A 19848-nucleotide genomic window follows, 5' to 3' on the forward strand; every position below is an offset into this window, starting at 1 on the left:
GCTGGGGGTGGGGTAAAACTCTGCAGATAAACTTTTGAACTCTGGGGCTGCACTGACCAGAGACAGAGACTTTTGGGTTGTTGGGCTCAAGAGACTTTTGATGTGTTGGACTTTTGGGACTTTGGGGTGATCTTTTGGGTTGTTGGACTTAAGACCCTGAGGGGAAAAGGATACTGCCAAACTTATTTGGGGGTGGGTCTTTTGCTCATGGTTTGTGTTATGAATCCTGTTTGTGGTGTTTCCCCAACATAGTGCCACATTGTTTCCCTCCTTTATTAAGAGGATTTTGCTGCACTCAGACTCCGTCCTTGTGAGAGGGGAAGTATGGCCTCTTAGAGTCGTCCGGGGGGTCACTGGGTGGGGGCTCGAGCTGGTTTTGCATTGCGTTATTGAAACAGAACCCCTAGATACTGATCCTGGCCCTTGTTGCTGCCAACTCAGACGGGCAGAAGGGTTACATTAATAATACTGTGTAGGGTCCCATAAATCCTAAGAATGGCCCTGGTCATACAGCATGTTTAAATAAGTATAAAATATTCTCAGAATAGTTTTCTGTCTTGGGTAATAATTTCCAAACACACATTTTTAACCATGTTCCATGAACCACAACTTTTTTTCCTTCCAAGATCAAAGAATGATTTAGGGAAAAAAATAAAATAAAAAACCCTTTCACTCAGAGGATCTCAGACATCTTTTTATCTGGCAAATAGCAAACTAACTACAGTGCCAAACTCCTTCAGAATTGGAAACAATGCAATGTTCCTCCTAATTATGTACTTGGAAACGGAGGAATAAATCTCTTGGTGCTTGTAACCAAGGTGAAATACATAATCCCTTCCTTTCTCATGCATACACTACGTGCTTTTATGCTGTTTCTGGCTCTAAAAGGTTGTAAGATCCCAATAGGGTCTTAGTTTGATCTTGCAGCTTCTGGACTTGAGAATATATTCCTATCCTCCCCTGTAGTGAATTTCACAAGTTAATCACTGGCTTGTTTTGCTGTCATTTAAACAACTTTTACAGAAGGTTTTTACTGCAAATATGAAATGATATCTGTAAACCAGTTTAGCAGTGGTAACTCAGCGACCTCTTCTCATGAACTAGTGCCGCTGCTCTGTAGGTGTCTTAGCTTGTGTTATACAGGTCAGACTAGAAAATCACAATAGTCCCTCATGGCCTTCGACTCTATAAAACTAGTCATCAGTTACTACCTGAGGAATTCACAGTGCCCATACTTGCAATGTTGTGTGTATGCAATTCAACTTCACTGCAGGATCAGGGTTTAAGCCTAATTCCACAAGGTAAGCACAACCCTAGCTTTTATTGTGTGAGTAACCTCATTGACTTCGATGGCATACTCCTCTTGGCTTTAAAGATACCATACCCATCCCCAGCAGCCCAGAGCTGCATTGGCACTTGCAGCACCTCTCTGCAACAGGGCCAAATCCTTAAGTTCTCACTCAATTTTCCCCAGGCAAAACTCCCACTAAGGGGACCAGCTAGCAAGTGTGAAATATTGGGACACTTTTTTTTTTTTTTTTTTTTTTGCAGGGGAGTAGGGGCAGGTATAGTTGACTACATGAACCCAAACCCGTAACACAGGGGATGGTCCTGAATATATCAGTAGGCCTCGTCCCCCTAACAGCCACTGACAGCAATAAGCAGCAGTACCAGCAAGGAGGCAGGCTCACACCCCACCCTGTGCAGGTCGCCTCTGACCCCCCGTGTGCTTTTTACCCCCGGGAGCTCTGGGCTGTCGCCGTCCTCCAAGGACGGGCACCCCCACGCAAGCTGTCAGCACGAGCCGTGCAGCGGGGATCCCGCCCCAGGACGGCTGCAGGCCTGGACCCGGGTGACGGGTCCCCCCCTCACTAGGCAGCGGGGAGACGCTCGTGGGCGAGGGAGGGGGAAGGGCTCCGAATACCCAGCCCGCTGAGGACGTTACAAAGGACGTGCATCACACCCACGCCATGGCTCACGTCATCCCCCACCTCCCCCACACCGCCCGCTCCACGTGCGCCTCCCATCCCCCCCCCCCGTGCCGGGGATTCTCCAGCCCGGCCTGACGTCATTCCCCATGTTGCATCGGTACCGCCCCCTCCCCGCCGCCATGTTGGGGGAGGGGCGCGGTGCGGGCAGTGCGGAGCCGCCCCCGCCGGCAGCAGTAGCAGCGGAGCTAGTTCCTGCGCCGCCGCCGCCGCCGCGCTCTATGGGCCGCGGAGGGACCCGCCGGCTCGGCAGCGCGCTGCCCTTGAGGCCGCAGAAGCAGCAGCAGCAGCCGCCGCCGCGGAGCTGGGACATGAGCAGCGGCTGCGAGCGGCGGCGGCTCCCCGGCTAGCGGGCGCGAGGACATGGTACCATTCGCCCCGCTGGAAGACGCGGAGGAGCCGGAGCCCTGCCACAAAATGGAGCTGTGCATGAGTGGCGGCGAGGTCAGTGCAGGGCTGCGGGGGGTTGGGCGCTAGGCCGGGGGCGGGCGCCGCGCAGCAGGAATGGGGGCGCCCGGCGGGCACCTGCTGTCTCCGCCCCGCTCCCACGCGTGAGTCTGGCTGCTGGGGCAGCGGGCCGGAGAGCTATAGCTTGGAGCCTCTGAGACTATCAGCCCCTACTTGCCTCCCACCCCCGATCTTCCCCCGGGAGTCTGTCTGACCCCTACCACAAGACTGCTCGCCCCCCACCCTGAGACTGTCAGTCCGTATCTGCCCCCTGATCCCATCCCTTAGAGAGCCCACCGGCCCTCCGCTCCGATTTTGTCCCCGAGACCTCCCCAAGACTGTCAGTCCCCATTGTCCCCCATCCCGGTCCTGTCCCCTAGAGAGATCACTTGTCCCCCTCCACCAAGAGACTGTCAGCCCCCATCTAGTCCCCCTGAGAACCTGCTCCCCCTTCACTTCTAGATCCTGCTCCCCCAGCCCAAGTCTAGCAACCCCCCCACTTCAGAATTCTTCTGCACACCCTTCCTTCTCTAGTTCCCCTCAGAGCCTATGTCTGTCTCCAGCCTTGGTTCCTGCTGCCACCTCTGGAGAGCTTGCTTACACTTCATCTGGATGCTGTCCCAAAGAGCCTAGGTGCCCCTCTCCCCTAGATCCTGCTGCCATCCCTTGAAAGCCCACCTGCCCCATCCTGATCTTGCTGTTCCCAGCTGCTGACCCCCAAGAGTCTATCTGCCCTTCACCCATAGATCCGGCTGTGACTCCCAAGAGAGCTCTGCTGTTCCTCATCCTTGTCCTCCTGGCCCCCAAGAGACCACTTGCCCTTCATCCCGATTCTGCTGCCTGAAACAATCCAGCTAGGACCCTTTTGTCCGTTACTCCAGTCCTGCTGCCCTCAGCCACCCCCAAGTGCCTGTCTGTTCTTCATCTTCCTACTGCTCCCAGTCATACTGAATAGATCCTGCATACTCCTCATCCTGGCCATCTTCAGCCACCCCGAGATCCCAGCAACACAGTGAATTTGAACCTCATATCTTGAGACCTACCCACCTTAAATTGTCCCTTAAGTCATCACCCTGAGCCCTGCATTCCTGAGGTCTCAAAGTGCCCATCAATCAATCCATCCCAAAGAATCAGACTTGCCTCAACTCATCCTCTCAACTACTCCCCTGAGGCCCCAGTCACTTCCTAAACCACCCCCATGAACTGTTCCCATCCCCTTCAGTTAGCTGCCACCTCCTTACACCCAGAGCCCTGCAGGTTACTGTTTCTGGGCTCAGCAGGAGCTGACAAACCTCTTCTCTCATGGATTTATACTACCTGTAACACCTGCAAAGTTGTAGCTGTGTCAGCTTTGTGGATGAATTAATGGTCATTGAGTGTGAGATGTTAATTTGGTGTGGTGCGCAGTTCTTTGTATGTTTAACTTAACAATTGCCAAGCTATTAGGTTGTGGTGGAGAAAATGCTGTTTGGTATTGGACTTTCTATAAACTGTCCTGGTAATTTAAACGCTCTTGCTGCTGTTACAGTTTTGTTAGACATTTATTTGGGTTTTTCTGATTGCATAATTTTAGCAATTAGCCTGTGTTTTTGTGCCTGCATCCAGAGGCTACTACCAAATTTCTGATTAAATAACCACAGAGTACCTACCAATTAGTGATTTACAGGGAGAAGTCTGATGTTAAGCAAGGGTTTGGGACCTTAGCAGTTTTATAGTAAAATCAAAGAAGCTCTTGCTAGAGGAGTTTAAATAAAGCTTAAGCCTTACAGTTTCCTTACTTCCTCTTAAACAGAGACCTGGCCAGAAGTGGAGCACCAAATGTGATTTAGCTGCACTGTGTAATTTTAAAATATATATTTAGTATTGTATTTATCTAGTAGTGGGTAACAGCTCAGTATTATTATTTTATGCACTTAAATGTAGAAATCAGAAGTGCATTGAAACCTGGATTTCCAGAGTTGTCAGGTAAGACCGTTGAACTGAATGATCACACATATGCATCTGAGGGATTGATTTACATGTTACACATATGGAAGATGTTTTGTAAGTAAAGCTTCTAAAAACAGATCTCACTCACTTCCTGTGGTACATTGGGCTGTACTTACTGAGACAGTGCGTGCGTCTCTTAAGTACAGACGTACATAAAATATGTCTTGGATATTAAGGGTTTGGAGGGATCCTCCACTGTTTTTGGAGGATCTTGCAGAAGTTATATTATCCGATAATGCAGATTTATACATAAAAAAGTATGGTACTTCATTTCAGCAAGAATACCAGAGGGAGCCTTTAACTCTGTTTTTATCCAGACATCCACTGTAACTATTATAACAGTTATTTTTCTAAATTACTTAGAAACATAGACTGTGATTAAGTATTAAATCACTAGCATATTTAAGAGTGTGTACAGCTATAGTAATTACAGTGCTTAGAAACAGCACTCTGTGGACACACTACAGAAAAAGAATAAAATACAACATTCAGTTGCAGGTTGTATAAAGATTGTATTTATACTATGATTTGTTAAAATAATAGAACTGCATCTCAAGCAATAAATCTTTTTTTTTATTCTGAAGAATTTGTGCCATCATTCAGCTTTTTTCAGCAAGTACTGTAATATATCAGTATGTTTTAAAAAGATGAAATTCAAGTGGTGTTATAGGTAACTACATAAACATAAACTTGTACATCTTTTAAATGTATACTTTACATTGTTGTGGTCGCTTATAGTTGGACAAATACTGCAGTTTTTTTTAGCTGACTTTCTTTGACTGTGTTCAGTTGTAGCTTTTCACAAATATTCTAGCACGAGTTTGCTAGTAGCAATATTTGGAGAAGACAGGCTTTAGCCTCAGTGCTCATACTGACTACAGCAGGGCTATGCTATGCTTAAGTGCTTTGCTGGGTTGGGACTAAAGAAAGAAATATGAAATTGACAGTGGCCGTTGCTAGAAACCTGATTCCAAGAGTTATGTCACATGGTATGTTGGCTTTCTGAGCATATGTCCAACCAAAACAGCTCAGATTTCTAATTTTGAATATTTATAACAAACTGTACAATTAAAAGGCCAATAATTGTGTGAAGTGATTCCGTGAATAACTTTTGTAAATAACTAACTTGAGAAATCATGAACAGCTTAGGATGAATCACAAAGAGTAAGACTAATAAACTTTGTTATGACTTCACACTACTCTCTATTAGATTTTTGGATGCACTGTAATTCAAGAACAGAAATTAGTATGCCTGATATTAAAATCAAATTGCATTTGCCGAACAGTCTTTATTTTATATTTTCCTTTTATGTTTTAAATGCATAAAGGACTTTTCCTTGCAGCTGCACTTTCATGAACTAAAAATGCAAATATTTACCATTTTGCAATATACTATTTTGTATTAATAGTACAGTAGCATTTTTAAGTTCTTTTTAGGAAGTCCCTGTTCACTCAGTAACTGGGTTTAAACTGTAGTTTATTTTGAGTTAAATCTTTTTTATATTGGCAAGATTTGATCCTGTATGTAAATGTGTAGAATTACCCTTAGTTTGTACTGCATCATGCTAATTCATGTTTTCGATCTGGAGAGTCTAAATTCTAAAGTGGCCATGGATTCTATGGAGTTGCAAGGAGTTAATAGTGATGACTTTTCAATAACATATTTTTCAGGGCAGGCCATTTACTCTAGTATCAGTGCTCCAGTCTGTTGGGTTAAATAGTTTAAGGTGACCATTCAGAAATTATCTTTGAGAATATGCTTGTTGGCTAAATTTATCTCATGTTTTAAGGTAGATAAATACATTTCCAATGAAATGGCACTTATTTTTTTAACTGACAGTCTAGGGGGGAAATAAAACATTTATTATGGCAAGTACTGTTTCAAGGCATAAAACCAACCTCAGAGGAATTAGAAATACATTTTCCCTATGGATAATTTATTCCACAGTTGCCTACTTCATGTTTTTTCTGCACTTTTCCTTTGAAGCATCAGAGGCACTGGACTAAATGAACTCTGGTCTCATCTGGTGTGGTAATTCTTATGTTCCTGTGACAAAAATGAGAAGTCACTTAGTAATCAATAACATTGTTTCCTATAAACTGTCTTTTTTTTTTTTTTTTTTTTTTTGACGACTGAGTTAAGAATCTCTGTATAGTAGTTTAAGCTTCATAGGTATGGTGAATGAAATATTTTTACAACAGTCAATATACACAAATATTTTCATGGTGTTATATAGATTGAAAACTAAGTTTTTGCTTGTAAATATATATGCAGTAGTAACGGTACACTCATGGGAACTAGAACATGAAAACGACCAGGACACTGTTTAAAGTATCATGTTGGCCATGTCCTTTTTAATATTTCTTCGACAAATGTAATGTCTCTCCCAAGATGAGAACATGAATGGAACTTTGAGAATTTGGCTCTGATCCTGTAGTTTGATCTGTTTGGCCAAATCCCCATTGGAGCTAGTGGAGCTCCATGTGAATGCAAGGATCTGCTTGTCCCAATACAATTGTAGAGTCAGAGCCAGATTCTCAGTTTGGTTCATGCCTTTTTCATTGACTTTTTGGTCCACTTGAATTATGTCTTATCCATTCATTCCAGGTGGCCTTACAGCCAATTTAGGAGGAATCTGAAGGAGAGGTTGTGCCCTGTATTTGCTTCTTTATGATGTATAAAACACCTGAAAGGTAGTCTGAAAGGTAGTGTGACGGTGCTCTTTATATGTACATTGTGATCTTTTTAAAGCTCTTATTGAAAGGGATTTGGTGTCAAATCTTTACCAAAAAACAAACACACACAAAAAGAAACTGCTTTTTATCTACATGTGTGTTCAGGAGCTTTACTTAAATGTGGAACAACATGTTAAATAAAAATAACTTCCTCTTTCCTATCCAGTTTCACGTATGTTTTCTTTGATGTTCTACTTTATTTGTCCATTGACTCTCCCTTGCAAAACAGTCATCAAGGATTGAATTTATGTTAAACAAAAAAGTGGATATTTTTGTGAGGGGAGAGTTAGGACATTTTTCTAATCTTATTTATACACCTTAAAGAAAGAAACAGGTCATAACCTCTTTTTCAGGTCACCTTTATAGTGGCTGTAGTGGCTATGGCCACTTTTTCTTTAAAGGTAAGTCAAGTGAATTTCATCAAGTTACTCATACCAAAAGAGGCTTCTATTTTTTGAAGGTTAATTAAACTTGTAGGATGCCTTTCATTGTGCTTTTATGTATTTCCATAGAGAAATAGTGTAAAATAGCACTAGGAAATCTATTTCACTTTGTGTTTCTAGTTATCATATCTATAACAAATGTTTGACTTTCTCATATTGAAACAGATTAAGTTTTATTTAAAAAAATTCATTCAACAAAACCTTAAATCCTATTGAATATGAACCCCTTCTATTCAAAGGCCCATACCAAAACATACTTGGGTTTTAAAGTTTCTGTAAGATTAGAAGATGCTGTTAACTTCTTGACATTCAGCAAACAGTTGTGATTGTTGTTAAAAGTGGAAAACTTATTGCAGTCACTAGTAGCAAAATGAACATTGTCCTTATGCCCACAATGTATTCAGAACCTCAAAACTAATTGTAAAGAGAACTGTTTTATGTACAAATGCAAGAAGGCCTCCATATTCCTACCAGAAGCTGTAACTCTCCAAGGAGTTGTGCAGATTGGGTCTTTTAGATGTGACATGTTTTTGAACAATTAGATTATATTGAACAATTCACTGATTCTAGAGAAGCTAGCCACATTCACACAGAAGACAAGAGAATTCTGGCATTACTAAGAAACGTAAACAAACAAGTTTACTTCTAACATATATTCAGTTTTCAAGGTCAATCTTTAAAAATATAATTAAAATCAATAGTTTACTAATATTGCATTTTTGTGTTGTGATACTATTCCAGAATTCTTGTAGTACTTTAGCATTTTCTTCTGAGGAGAGTAAAGGGGAATTGAAAGTTTCTCTCTCTGTTTGGAAACGTCACATGAATTAAGAAATGCAAAGAGGTACTTAAATTGGATATTAATCAACCTTTAATCAAATAAAGGTGGTAATATGCAAAATTAGAATTAGTGTTAGCTTCAAAATCCTATGTCTTTTAATTTGGTGTATTACATCTGTCAGGCTCTTCAGGTAACATCTATTAGTTTCGTAAATTGTTTTACCCATGCTGTAAGCTCTTTGAAGAATAGATATGTACATGGGAAAACTCTCTCTTCATTGATTAAAATCCACAAGGAAATAAACCAGAATAACAGAGACCAGAAATGAAATTATTCAACCATAACAAAAGGGATATTTGCTTAAGATAATGCTGTTAGTTTTGGAGAAGGTAAATATGTTATGTATACGAGTTAAGCCTTACTATTTCTGTTGTGCCAAGTCTTTGCATCTTTTTTTGTGGTGCTTATTGTTGTGTCAGTTTGAAACAGTTGTGCATCGCTTTGATTTTGGCTGCTGTTTATAAGACATCCTTTTAAACTTGTTCTTTTCATATTTTGTTAAATACTGAACTATTACTGGTGTACATTATTGGCAGAATATCTAGAGACTAGGCATACAACTGTTATGAATATTGGCAGTCTGGGAAGGTGAATTAAGTACCTAAATTTGTGCTTGGCTGAAAGTTTGCAAGATTTATAACCTGTTTTTAAAGATATAAGAATTGAGAGGCATAGTAGTAGTTTATAACTTGTGAATTGATGTCAGTGCTTAAGCACCACAATAATAGACAACTTTGTGAAAATCAACATACATGACAACAGGTTTTACAAAAATGTCTAAGCATACAAATACTTTTAACAGTATCTTAAACCAGTGAATTAATGCTAGTTGTGGAACTACAAACCATAATAATGGGCATTAGTGTTTTTGTTTACTACTTAAGAAGTTGGGGTAGCTTTTCTTGGAATTGTTTGTTGTGGAGTATGAACCTCTGAAAAGACCAGTGCTGGTTTTTTCAGTTAGATGACTTGAAGTAGTTCACCAGAATAGCTTGCAAGAAACTTTGCTGCAGCTCTGGCTGAAGGAATATCATTATATGCTAGTTAACACAGCTGTCATCTGGGATAGTAACTGATTTACATATTTAGACCTCTTCAGTAAGTTAAGGAACAAGTTAAATACATCCCCATTAACTTTAAATCTTACATGTTTCATTGTCCATCCTCTGTCTTCCAATAACCCCAGTAAACACAGTCATCCGGGTGCTATACTACCTCTTTTCTGCATTTCCATTATGGATCACAGTTTCCTTCTGTACACAGAATACTGTTCTATAAACTACTGTCTTTTCATAATAAAATGGACAAAGAATTTTTCAATTTAAATTTTGCCAATTTTGAGAATGGAATGAATTTTACCAGTAAACTTTGTTAATTTTGACAAAGGATACTTGTGAAATTCATTCCGTCCTTGAAATTGACTAGCAAAGGTGATTTTATTATATTAAAGAATTTGTAGACATTTATTTTTAAAAACAAAATTAAAATAAGTTTGAGTGCATTTTTCACATCCCTGCCCACTGTGAAATCATGATTTATGCAGGGCCCTCTCTATAACTGATATGGGACAAACTTACAGTGCAGCTGCCCCAATCTAGTTAAAGTTTATAGTGTGGAAGGGGCCTTACAGTGTCCTTACAGCTGGTGAAATCCTTGGTTTTGGGCTATTCAGGGATTTAATCCAGTTGTGGGGCCTGGTGAGATCCCATCCATACTTCATACAGTTGAACCTAGATCAGGGACCAAACATTTTATAACTTGCCCTATTAACTTAGTTATATGTATGGTATACAATGGACTTAAGAAATATTAACGTCTTTTAGTTACATAGACTGCTCTGAGCTACACAGCCCAAATCTTCCCTATCTACTTAAATTAAACATATGGTCCTCGTTACTGTAGTATTTAGCATGTCTCAATCTTTAATATAGTGATTCTCTTGATACGCCGTGAGCGGAGGTAATATTGTCCCCATTTTTATGGATAGAGACTGAAGCAGAGAGAGATTAAGTGGAGCAGAAGATTTAACTAGAGTCCTAGGTTCATGTCCTAGATATTGGACCATCTTCTTCCTTGTCTCATCTATCCTTCCAGGTATTGCGGAGGTTCTATTCAAGACTCATAGTTAGGGTTGAGTTCCATATATAGTGACCCTAATAACTTCTATAATTCACTTCCTCATTTGGTCACTTACTATTAGAGCTGGTTAAGAATTTTTTTATATATTTTTTTCTTGGTGGAAAGTATTGATTTTTTTTTTTTAACACAAAACTTTTCTTGGAAATGTATTGGTTTACACAAAACATTTGGAAGGGGGTGAGAGGGAGACATAGAAATAGCCAGTAGCCCAGTGAATGATTGACTTGAACCTGGGTCTTCCATTTCTCAGATGAGTGCCATAACCACAGGCTATAGGGTTGGTCTACTGTTGTAGTTGTTCCACTTTGTATGAATAGTTAAATATTCATTGGGCCAAAGGAAGATTTTTATAGTTGGTGATTAGGCAGAGCAGGACTTGAACCAGCATCTCCCACATCCCATGTGAATGCCATAGTCATTGGGCTGATGATTGTTCTGGGGTGCCCCTTTTTTTTTTTTTTTTTGGCTAAAATTTTTGAAAGGTCTGTGTTTTGTTTCACATCAGAATGAAAATAAATGTCAATCTCAATATTTTGTGAAATGGAATTCCTGCTTTACATCCAGACCTATTTAACATTGTCACGTGAGACTTATACCTACATCCAGTGGTGAGCCGGAGCCGGTTTGCAAGAACCGGTTGATAAATTTAGAAGCCCATGTGGAACAGGGGTGGACAGGCAGGCAAACTCCGGTCTACGGGCCACTTCCAGCCTGCGAGACCGTCCTGTCTGGTCCAACTGAGCTCTCAGCCAGGGAGGCCGAGGCTCCCCTGGCTCCTCCCCCGCTTCTCCCCCTCACAGAGCTGCCGGAGCCCTGGGGGAAGCGTCAGGGCTCCAGTGGCTATTTAAAGAAGCGGGGTGGCAGAGGCAGCTGGAGCCCCGGCCTTTTAAATAGCCCCTGGAGCCCCCCGCTACCCCAGGGCTCTGAGGGCTATTTAAAGGGCCTGGGGCTCCCCTGCTTCTACTTCCCTAGCCCTTTAAATAGCCGCCAGAGCCCTGGGGTAGTGGTGGTGGGGCTCTGGCGGCTATTTAAAGGACCAGGGCAGTAGAAGCAGCAAGAGCCCTGGACTTTTTAAATAGCCCCCAGAGCCCCGCTACCCCAGGGCTTCAGCAGTGGGGCTCTGGTGGCAATTTAAAGGGCCTGGGGCTTCAGCCCCTGCTGGGAGCCTCAGGCCCTTTAAATAGCCCCCTGGGGAAGCCTGGTCACCCTGGTACAGTGCACCGGCTCTTGCCAGTATGCCATATGGGGGCTTACTGGCTTACTTTCACCTCTGGGTAAGGGGGTGGGGCTGCAAGCTCCAACGGCTGCATGGCATCCTTACACAACAGCATGGTAAAGGGGCCAGCTGGGGCTGGGGGGAGGGATTGGATAAGGGGTAGGAAGCGGTTGGAGCAGGCGGAGATTATGGGGAGGCCGTCAGGGGATGGGGAAATGGGGGGGTGGGTAGGCGTGGGAGGCCCAGGGGTCTGTCAAGGTGGTGGTGGATGGGGTTGAGGCAGTCAGGGGACAGAGATTGTGTTGAGTTGGGTAGAGGGTGGGTCCTGGGGGCAGGTAGGGTGATGGGTCTTGGGGAGTGGTGGTCAGGGGACGAGGAGGGGGGGTTGATGGATTGTGGGTTCTGAGGGGGGCAGTGGGGGCAGGACATGGGGTGGGTAGTTGGGGGAGAGACAGGCACATAGGGCTTGTACTCACCACGCTGTTCCCTACCGGGTCTTCGGCGGCGGGTCCTTCACTTGCTCCAGGTGAAGGACCTGCTGCCGAAAACCCAGAGCAAGTGAAGACCCCCTTACCGCCGAGGACCCGGTAGGGAACTGGTTCTTAGGATTTTGGGAGCTCATCACTGCCTGCATCCCCTTCTGGAAGCATGCAAAACCTGTACTATAAGATGGCTAACATATGCAACTCAGGTGACCAGGTACCACAGTGATGACATTTCAGGCAGGGGTACAGATACAATCGATGCATCTTATATAATAAGAACAAGTCACTGTAATAAAAAAGGAAACAATTGCAGCTGAAAGAAACTTCTAGGGGGGAATCTCTGCCTGTGCACAAAAATGTGGAATTTTCCAAACAAATCTCAGGAACTCTAACTTAATTAGCAAGATTGTCAGTAATGTGGCAAGTTCTGCACAGGCTTTATTTAAAAAGAAATGAGAACATGTTTTTCTGATAGTATACTTTTTTGAAAAACCTTTTCAAAATAACTGATGTTTAAATAGACACATTTTATTTAAAACTTCAATGTGGGTTTGTAAAAATCCTACCCCTTTTGCAGAATAAAGGACTGTCTCATCGATATGTCTCTTTGAGAGAATGTTAGGGAAGCTGTAAATCTTAAGTAATATAGTTGCAGTGACTTAGCATGGTCAGAGTGAAGACCATCTTCATGGAAGCATAGTATTTAGCAGAAACTTTTACATGATCTAAATGCAATGTTTTTACCTGTTGTTCCAAACTTATGAGCCCCCCCCCCCTTTATATGTGGTGGCTTTACCTGGCTGACTGTAGATCTTAATCCTGCACCCCTGATGGTATTGCATTATACAATGCCCACTTCTGCTGCTTTTATTTTTCTTTAATTCTGTTGGAAAGACAAAATGAAGAATTTTAAGTAGAGGGGTAATCCAACCAGTTTTTGACCTTTTGAGAATTGGATTCCCTCGTGGTTTGGAATTGTTGTCTACCAGTTGGAGTGCTCCACTTTTGCTCTTCTCTTCTTCTGGATAAAACCTTCAGGCACATTAAAGCAAAACAAACTCACTAAACAAGCTGAGACAACTTTAGTAGTGTTAGAACTATTGTGGCTATTTTTTTTTTTTTTAGGGGCCTGTGATGACACTGAGAGTTTCTCTTGTTGGAGGAGTTATGGAACTCAGGCTGTTGTGTAATGATATTTTACTCTAGTAGATATATTTCAGTCCTGTTTAGCCAAAAGGCTTGATTTAAAGGAAATAAAAAAAAAAACATTAATGTAGTCTCCCAAATTAATACAGTGCACTGCCAACCAGTCACGGGATTCACTGAACCTGTAGCAATTTATTTAAATTAGAAAGCAAATTACACTCTAACTTCATATAGACAGGCAGTTTTGCATTGAAAGGTTGGTTGGACAGTCAGAGCTGTTCATCTGAAAAAGTAAGTTTTCACCATTAGTGTTGTCTTGGCTTATATAATATGACTTTAGTCTTGTCTTTTTGTATGCAGAGGTTTCTTTTTAATCTGTACTACCAGTAATCTAGAGCACATTTTTAAAATTTATACAGTTTGCTGAAAAGTATTGCTGCTGTTAGCTTTTGAGTTGATGATTTAATAGCCTTTTAATAATTACAAAGAAGTTAAATACTGAACAGCTGAGTGGTTCCATTGTCTCTTACTCTGATGGCATTTTTTGGTTCTCCCTAGATATGTTGTTTCCTTTCACAAGTTTCCTGTGAAAGGATTAGCCTGTGTTTTCTAGTTCACATTTCTTTTCTGAAGAGAAATGCACCCAAGGATCTTGATGTTCTGAACTTAATTTTGTCCCCCCACCCCAGTAGATACATGTTGTTTATTTGGTGGGCTAGAATAATTCCTTTATCCTTTGTATATAACAATCAGAAACCTTATTAAAAATAGCTGAATGTATCTCAGTGGATAAGTTACTTGCTAGTAATAACTTTAACTGAAAAAAGTAATCTGAAAAGCCAGAATTCAAGTTAGTATTTGTTTTGTTTTTTCTTTAAGGGTGGGAGTTAGGATTGATATTTTATTTAGTATTTGCCATACTGCATTTTATGTAAGGTAACACATAATGCTAAATATTAAACCTTTGTTGAATGTAAGTAATTCTACAGAATATTAAAAAGCTAGTGACTCATTTTGTCATAATTTTGACTTTTTGTAGGTCAATAGCACAAAGTTTGTGCCCTTGTTTAAAACTACTGAATTGTGGCTTACAGTCCACGGGTTTATTTGAGGATTTGTTTGAGGAATGGTGGTTATAGTTCACAAGTGAATAATCCAGCATTATAGTCTCCAACAACGTCAGACTGTAAAACCAGATTTATAAACTTGAATATTTCTTTGGACTAAAAAGTTGATATATAGAGATAAAACTAAAAGGAAATTTCTCTGTTAAACGCTTGACGAGAGGTTGAATTTGAGGATAATAGAAAATGTTTGTTTGCAACATTTTAGTGTTTAAATTTGCAGTCATGTATCTAATGTGGATCGATCTGATAGCTTATCTGAAAAATATTAGAACTAAATTTTATTTTAAAAGTGCACACTGCAGGTGAGTCAAGTTTTGGTGAGCCAAAAGCTTGTTTTTGTGACGTCTGAGTAGTCAGCTACATTGACAGAGTTCAGTAGATGAAACTATGGTTTAGTAGCAACAACCTTGGGATTTGACATATTCTAGTATTCACTGGGCCCAGTAGAGTGAGTTTTAAAGATAGATACAGAAAGAGAGAATGAACAGAAAAAACTAATACTGTATTGGAGAGACAAAACATATAACAGGAAGTGGCAAATTAAGGTAACTTTACTGTGTATGAGTTGACAGAAATGCAAAAGTATGAATATGCAGGATGTGTGGAAAGTTTGCTGAACAAACAGTATAATAGATTTTGGGGGAAAAATTACATCTAGGTGTTGACCAAAGTTTTCATGCCTGCTTGCCTAAAGTTGAGCTCTTATCAGGCCTACAAGTATTTGGCATGCTTGTAAATCTGGCCACTAAAATGTAGGTGCCTAAATATGGATCCAGGAGCTTAATTTTAGGTAACCAGCTTTAAGTTTTGGCGACACCTTACTGTTGATATCAAAGTGCCTTATAGAACGTCCACAGATCAATATCAAGATCACTAATCCATTGATCGCAGTGATGGCTTGCATACAAAAATGTTGTCTAATAAATGTCTTTCATGGAGAAAGGAATATGTACATCTGTATTATTTAAAACCTCTAAAACTAGTAGTTGTTTGGTTCAGGTATCATATATGGACTACAAAGCCTTTTACGTTCCAGTCGAGATTGATAGTAATACTTGATGCCTTCAGCAGCCCCTCCAGAACAGGGTAGCGTGGAGAAGCTTCTGCTTATACTGAATTGTACTTCTGTTGTGGATGAACAGTGCTCGCTCTCCAGAGTTGTCATTATGGCAATTTTATGAACACTAAATTTACTTAAAAGTAAAATAATAATATAAAATTGAAAAGTCTGATAAATCTCAAGTGGCGGAGTGCACAAGAGAGAAGTTGTACTATGTGTATATGCATGTGCACAGCTCCAGGTAGCATGTTGACTTTCCCCTCTAAGGTTTCTCACTTATAAGACTTTTTGTGTACAGTTCAGTAGCAAGCTGTTTTTAAAAGTGTTTTGGAAGTATCCAGAACCTTCAGGTAGTAGCATAGGGATCTACTGTCTTGAGGAAGTGGAGTGTGTGCATATTGTTAGGAAGAGGGGGCAGAACTGACTAGCATCTGATTAACCAGCGGTCAAATTAAGAGAGATTTGTTTAATGTGAAAAAATCATCTAACTCTGATAAAAAAATATATAAAATAAAAAAAACTAGGAAGAGACTGAAGTTAGCCAAAACCTCAACTTTTGCTCTGAACAGCATCTTGAGTACATTAAAAAAAAAAAGAAAAAAAAAATACTACCGCTTTTTTCTGGGTTGCATCTTGCTAACCAGATTTCAGATTTAGTTTGCATCAGATTTCACTAATTCAAGAATTAAACTCCTAAAAAATCACATGCAACAGTGAAGGAAAAATTGTATTGGTAAACATTCTATTCTTTCTCTTGGTATTTTAGATAAGCCAAAAAGAGTACGTAAAATTTAAAATCTGACTTGTATTTAGCTGAGTAATCTAATGTATTACCTGAATTTTCATGTTCGGAAACAAAAAATTAGTTTACTAACATGTTTCTCATAATATTTATATTATTTAACATTTTCCTGAGTGATGTGTGTGCCACATGAGGGTGGAGATGTGATAATTTCTGTTTTTTTGAATTACATGGTAATTACTATATCAGAATGAATAATTGGCCTCACCCTTTTCACCAGGTTTTTCCAGTTTTTAAATTAATGCATTGCATGTTGAAGCAGGGCATATCCTTTTATTTTTTTGTTTTAAGTTTCAACTGTTAAGCCAAATTTAGTGTTTGTTAGTGAAGGGGAAAAGTTTAACTGCAGGATATCTACATTAGTAATTTTGCAAATGAAATGTGTTTAGTATGTTGACTTACTTTTAGTTGGTTTGAGAAGCTGAAAAAAGTTATTACAGGTGGGGTAGTGTTTTAATTAAACTAGTTTCATTTTCTTCCAAATTGTTTCTGTTAAATCTACACAATATTACTCCTATTTTTCCTTTTTTCTTTTTACATACCAGCTGTTTAAAATGATCTGTTCACAGACAAGTTTCCTTCTCTGTGTCATCTATAATTCTTTGTTCTCAATTTTAAAAATCCTGTAGACCTCAATTCATCCCCTAGAAATGCTAGTACCTCACAAAGTTTGCCAAGCTAAAATTATCTAGATGATTTGAATAATAGCAAATATAACAATTTTAAAAATTGCTTTCAGGAAATGTAGTTATGGAATCTCAAACTATTTTTCAAAATTTTCTAGTACACATAGAATTTATAGTTGATTTTAACTTCTTGATAAATCTAAGACCTGTTCATAATCTTTCCTTCTTAAACGCTAAATTAGCTCATTGGCAAACTACAGTTTCTTAAACTGTGTGGCAGACCTTTCCGAGCAAGAGTGTGGAAGGCACTGTAGGCAATGTCTGACATAAGTGTTATGCACAGCTTCTATTTTAAATTAATCCCCAATCAATCAGAACAACGTACCAAAATTTATAAAGCAGTTTGTTAAATGAATAAGCCGGTGTCTCTTTGTAGTCTGACCTGGTTCGAAATTGCAGCTGTCAAGCCAACAGAAACCCAACTTTCATATTTGCTTATAATATTAATCAGATTAGCAATGAATGTATTTCTGTTGGAATTGTGTTGTAATGCTATTCTAATTTACTCCTGTCTCTAACATTGCTGCTGATGTTTAATCTTTTTTCCCTCCCAGCTGAATGGTCTTAAAATGGTGGATGAGCCCATGGAAGAAGGAGAACCATATTCTTACAATGTAAGTACATTTTGATGAATATAGTATTGGATGCTTATTGCTTGCATAGAGCCGGGGGGAAGTCCATTTAAAAAATTTACCTACTGTAGGAATTGTGCACCATGGTTTGAGCCACAAAGCAAGCAGTATAAACAATTGTAGATGACTGACTGAGGCTGCCTTCTAGTTGGAGGCCAGGTTTAAACCCAGCCCCTTTCCTAATCTTTCATTTCTGTGAGATGATCTCAGCTGTTGATTTTACATTAGAGACATAATAGAGCAAAGAGATTAATTCTGATTTTCTGATTCCAAAGAAAAAAGCAGGCCTGCACCCCATTCTTGACTTTTGAAAGCTGACTAAGCATCTCAGGAAGATGTTTCATGTTCATTTTTTTTCTGGAAAATGTTATCCCTTCTCCAGATTAGTAGAATGGATTATGGCCGTCCGTTTCAGCATAGCTTCTTCTGGGCATTCTCCTGATCAAGGCGTGAAAGTATACATCTTGCTCCCAAATATTGCTCAGAAACACGCCTAGGATGTGTATCAGATTTAAACTGGGCAACAACCATTTCCATTTTATGATGTTATATCTTGTGCTGTCTGCATTCCACAAAGTTGTTCACTTAATATCTGGTGATGGTGACTGATCATCCTTATCCTCATAAGTAACATATAACCTTGCCAAGATGACTGACTCATAAAATCTTCATTTAAGTCAAGGTATAATGCCCCCTTTTCAGTTCTTTGGGGTTAAAGGATAAGGTAGAAGAGTCCTGTACTGGGCTTGACTCTGCTGTTGATATTTATAGGTGCAATTCTTGAAGACACGTGGAGTGAATCTTTTGTTCACCATCCTTGAAAGCTACATATCTCATGTTTTATTTCAAAGCAAGCATCTGAAGTTTGATAGATGTTTTTCTTATTGGAGACAGAGCTCATTTTCAATTATTTCTCTACACCTCATTGCTTCTCAAGGTTCTGAGGAAGATTCTCAGCTCTTTCTGTAAAATGGGCTTGTAATAAACGTCTGTCTCAAATCTGGACTTAGAGTTCAACATCTGAGTGTTTACTGTGAATCTCTCCCAAGCTTATACCCAGCTTGGATTTTATCTCGCTGCCACCAACTAGGACTATTTAGGGTTCCTAGTTACCCCGAGTCACCCCAGCCTTTCCCTGGGGGACCCCCAAGACCCAGAACCCCTGGGTCTCCCTATCTCAACGGGGGAAAACAAGCTCTTCCCCTTGTGCTCCTCGTATCTGCTCCCCCGCTTCCCCCTCCCTTTCCCTGGGCGATGCATACTTAACTCCTGAAGGCAAAACAAAGGGAAATCACCCTCTCCTGAGGCGATGCATTCAAATCTAGTAAAGCTAATAAAAGAGATTTTCCACCCCCCTTCCTGTGCCTCACCGGAGAAAACCCAAAAACCTCAGCCAGGTTTTAAAAAGAACTTTATAAAAAAGAAAGAAAATACAAAGCAAATTACTGCATTAAGAGATTCAATCAGCGCTCTTGCTTATAAGAAAATAGGGATAAACAGTCTGATTTAAAAAGATAGCCAAATTAAACCAGTCCAGCACATCAACACACATGTAAATACAACACAAAGCATATAACAGCCTATTTGCCTTGTTGCCTTTGTACTTACACTTTGTAGGAGAAATTAGAAAGAAATAGGAGTTAGCAGGAAAGTTGTTTCCTCCATAGCTGGGAGAAACAAAAGACCTAGAGTACACAATTCCCGCCCCTGACTTTTAAAAAGTCCAGTTCTCTGATTGGTCCTCTGGTCAGGTGTTTGGTTCCCTTTGTTCACCCTTTACAGGCAAATAAAATTAACGCTTACCTATCTACTTATGACAGGGCTCCTTAAAGGAGTCTCAAGTTGGGTGCCCCAAAATTGACAGTCTATCACTTAAAGAAATTGTGGGTTCTTTGTTTTTATTGGGCTGTTTGGATCCTGGGCTGTTAGCTAGGAATTCTTAAATATTCTGTGAATCTTCCTAGATCCACTTAATTTAAATATTTTGATCTAGCCCATGTTATTGAGTCAATTTAGTTTGATTTGAAAGGGAGAAAACTCATGCTCTGAAGCGTGACAAGTTACTCACTGGTGGGGATTAGAAAAGAACTTTATCTTGTTCTATACTACAT

The 19848-nt window shown here is 40.3% G+C and overlaps 1 protein-coding gene across 2 annotated transcripts in view; it reads left to right on the top strand.

Annotated features, from left to right (window-relative positions):
* The first annotated feature begins 2235 nt into the window (after positions 1 to 2235).
* The window catches only part of RPS6KA6 (ribosomal protein S6 kinase A6), a 78995-nt gene continuing 61382 nt past the window's right edge, over positions 2236 to 19848 (top strand). Inside the window, exons 1-2 of one of the 2 annotated variants that reach the window (XM_032765473.2) lie at positions 2236 to 2432; positions 17660 to 17719. In XM_032765473.2, coding sequence (XP_032621364.1) covers positions 2352 to 2432; positions 17660 to 17719 — 141 coding nt within the window. In that variant the 5' untranslated portion in view covers positions 2236 to 2351. The remainder of the gene's footprint in view (positions 2433 to 17659; positions 17720 to 19848) is intronic. The other variant, XM_032765474.2, reaches the window with a different exon arrangement.

This window comes from Chelonoidis abingdonii, chromosome 8 (assembly GCF_003597395.2).
Source record: "Chelonoidis abingdonii isolate Lonesome George chromosome 8, CheloAbing_2.0, whole genome shotgun sequence".
NCBI lineage: Eukaryota > Metazoa > Chordata > Testudines > Testudinidae > Chelonoidis > Chelonoidis abingdonii.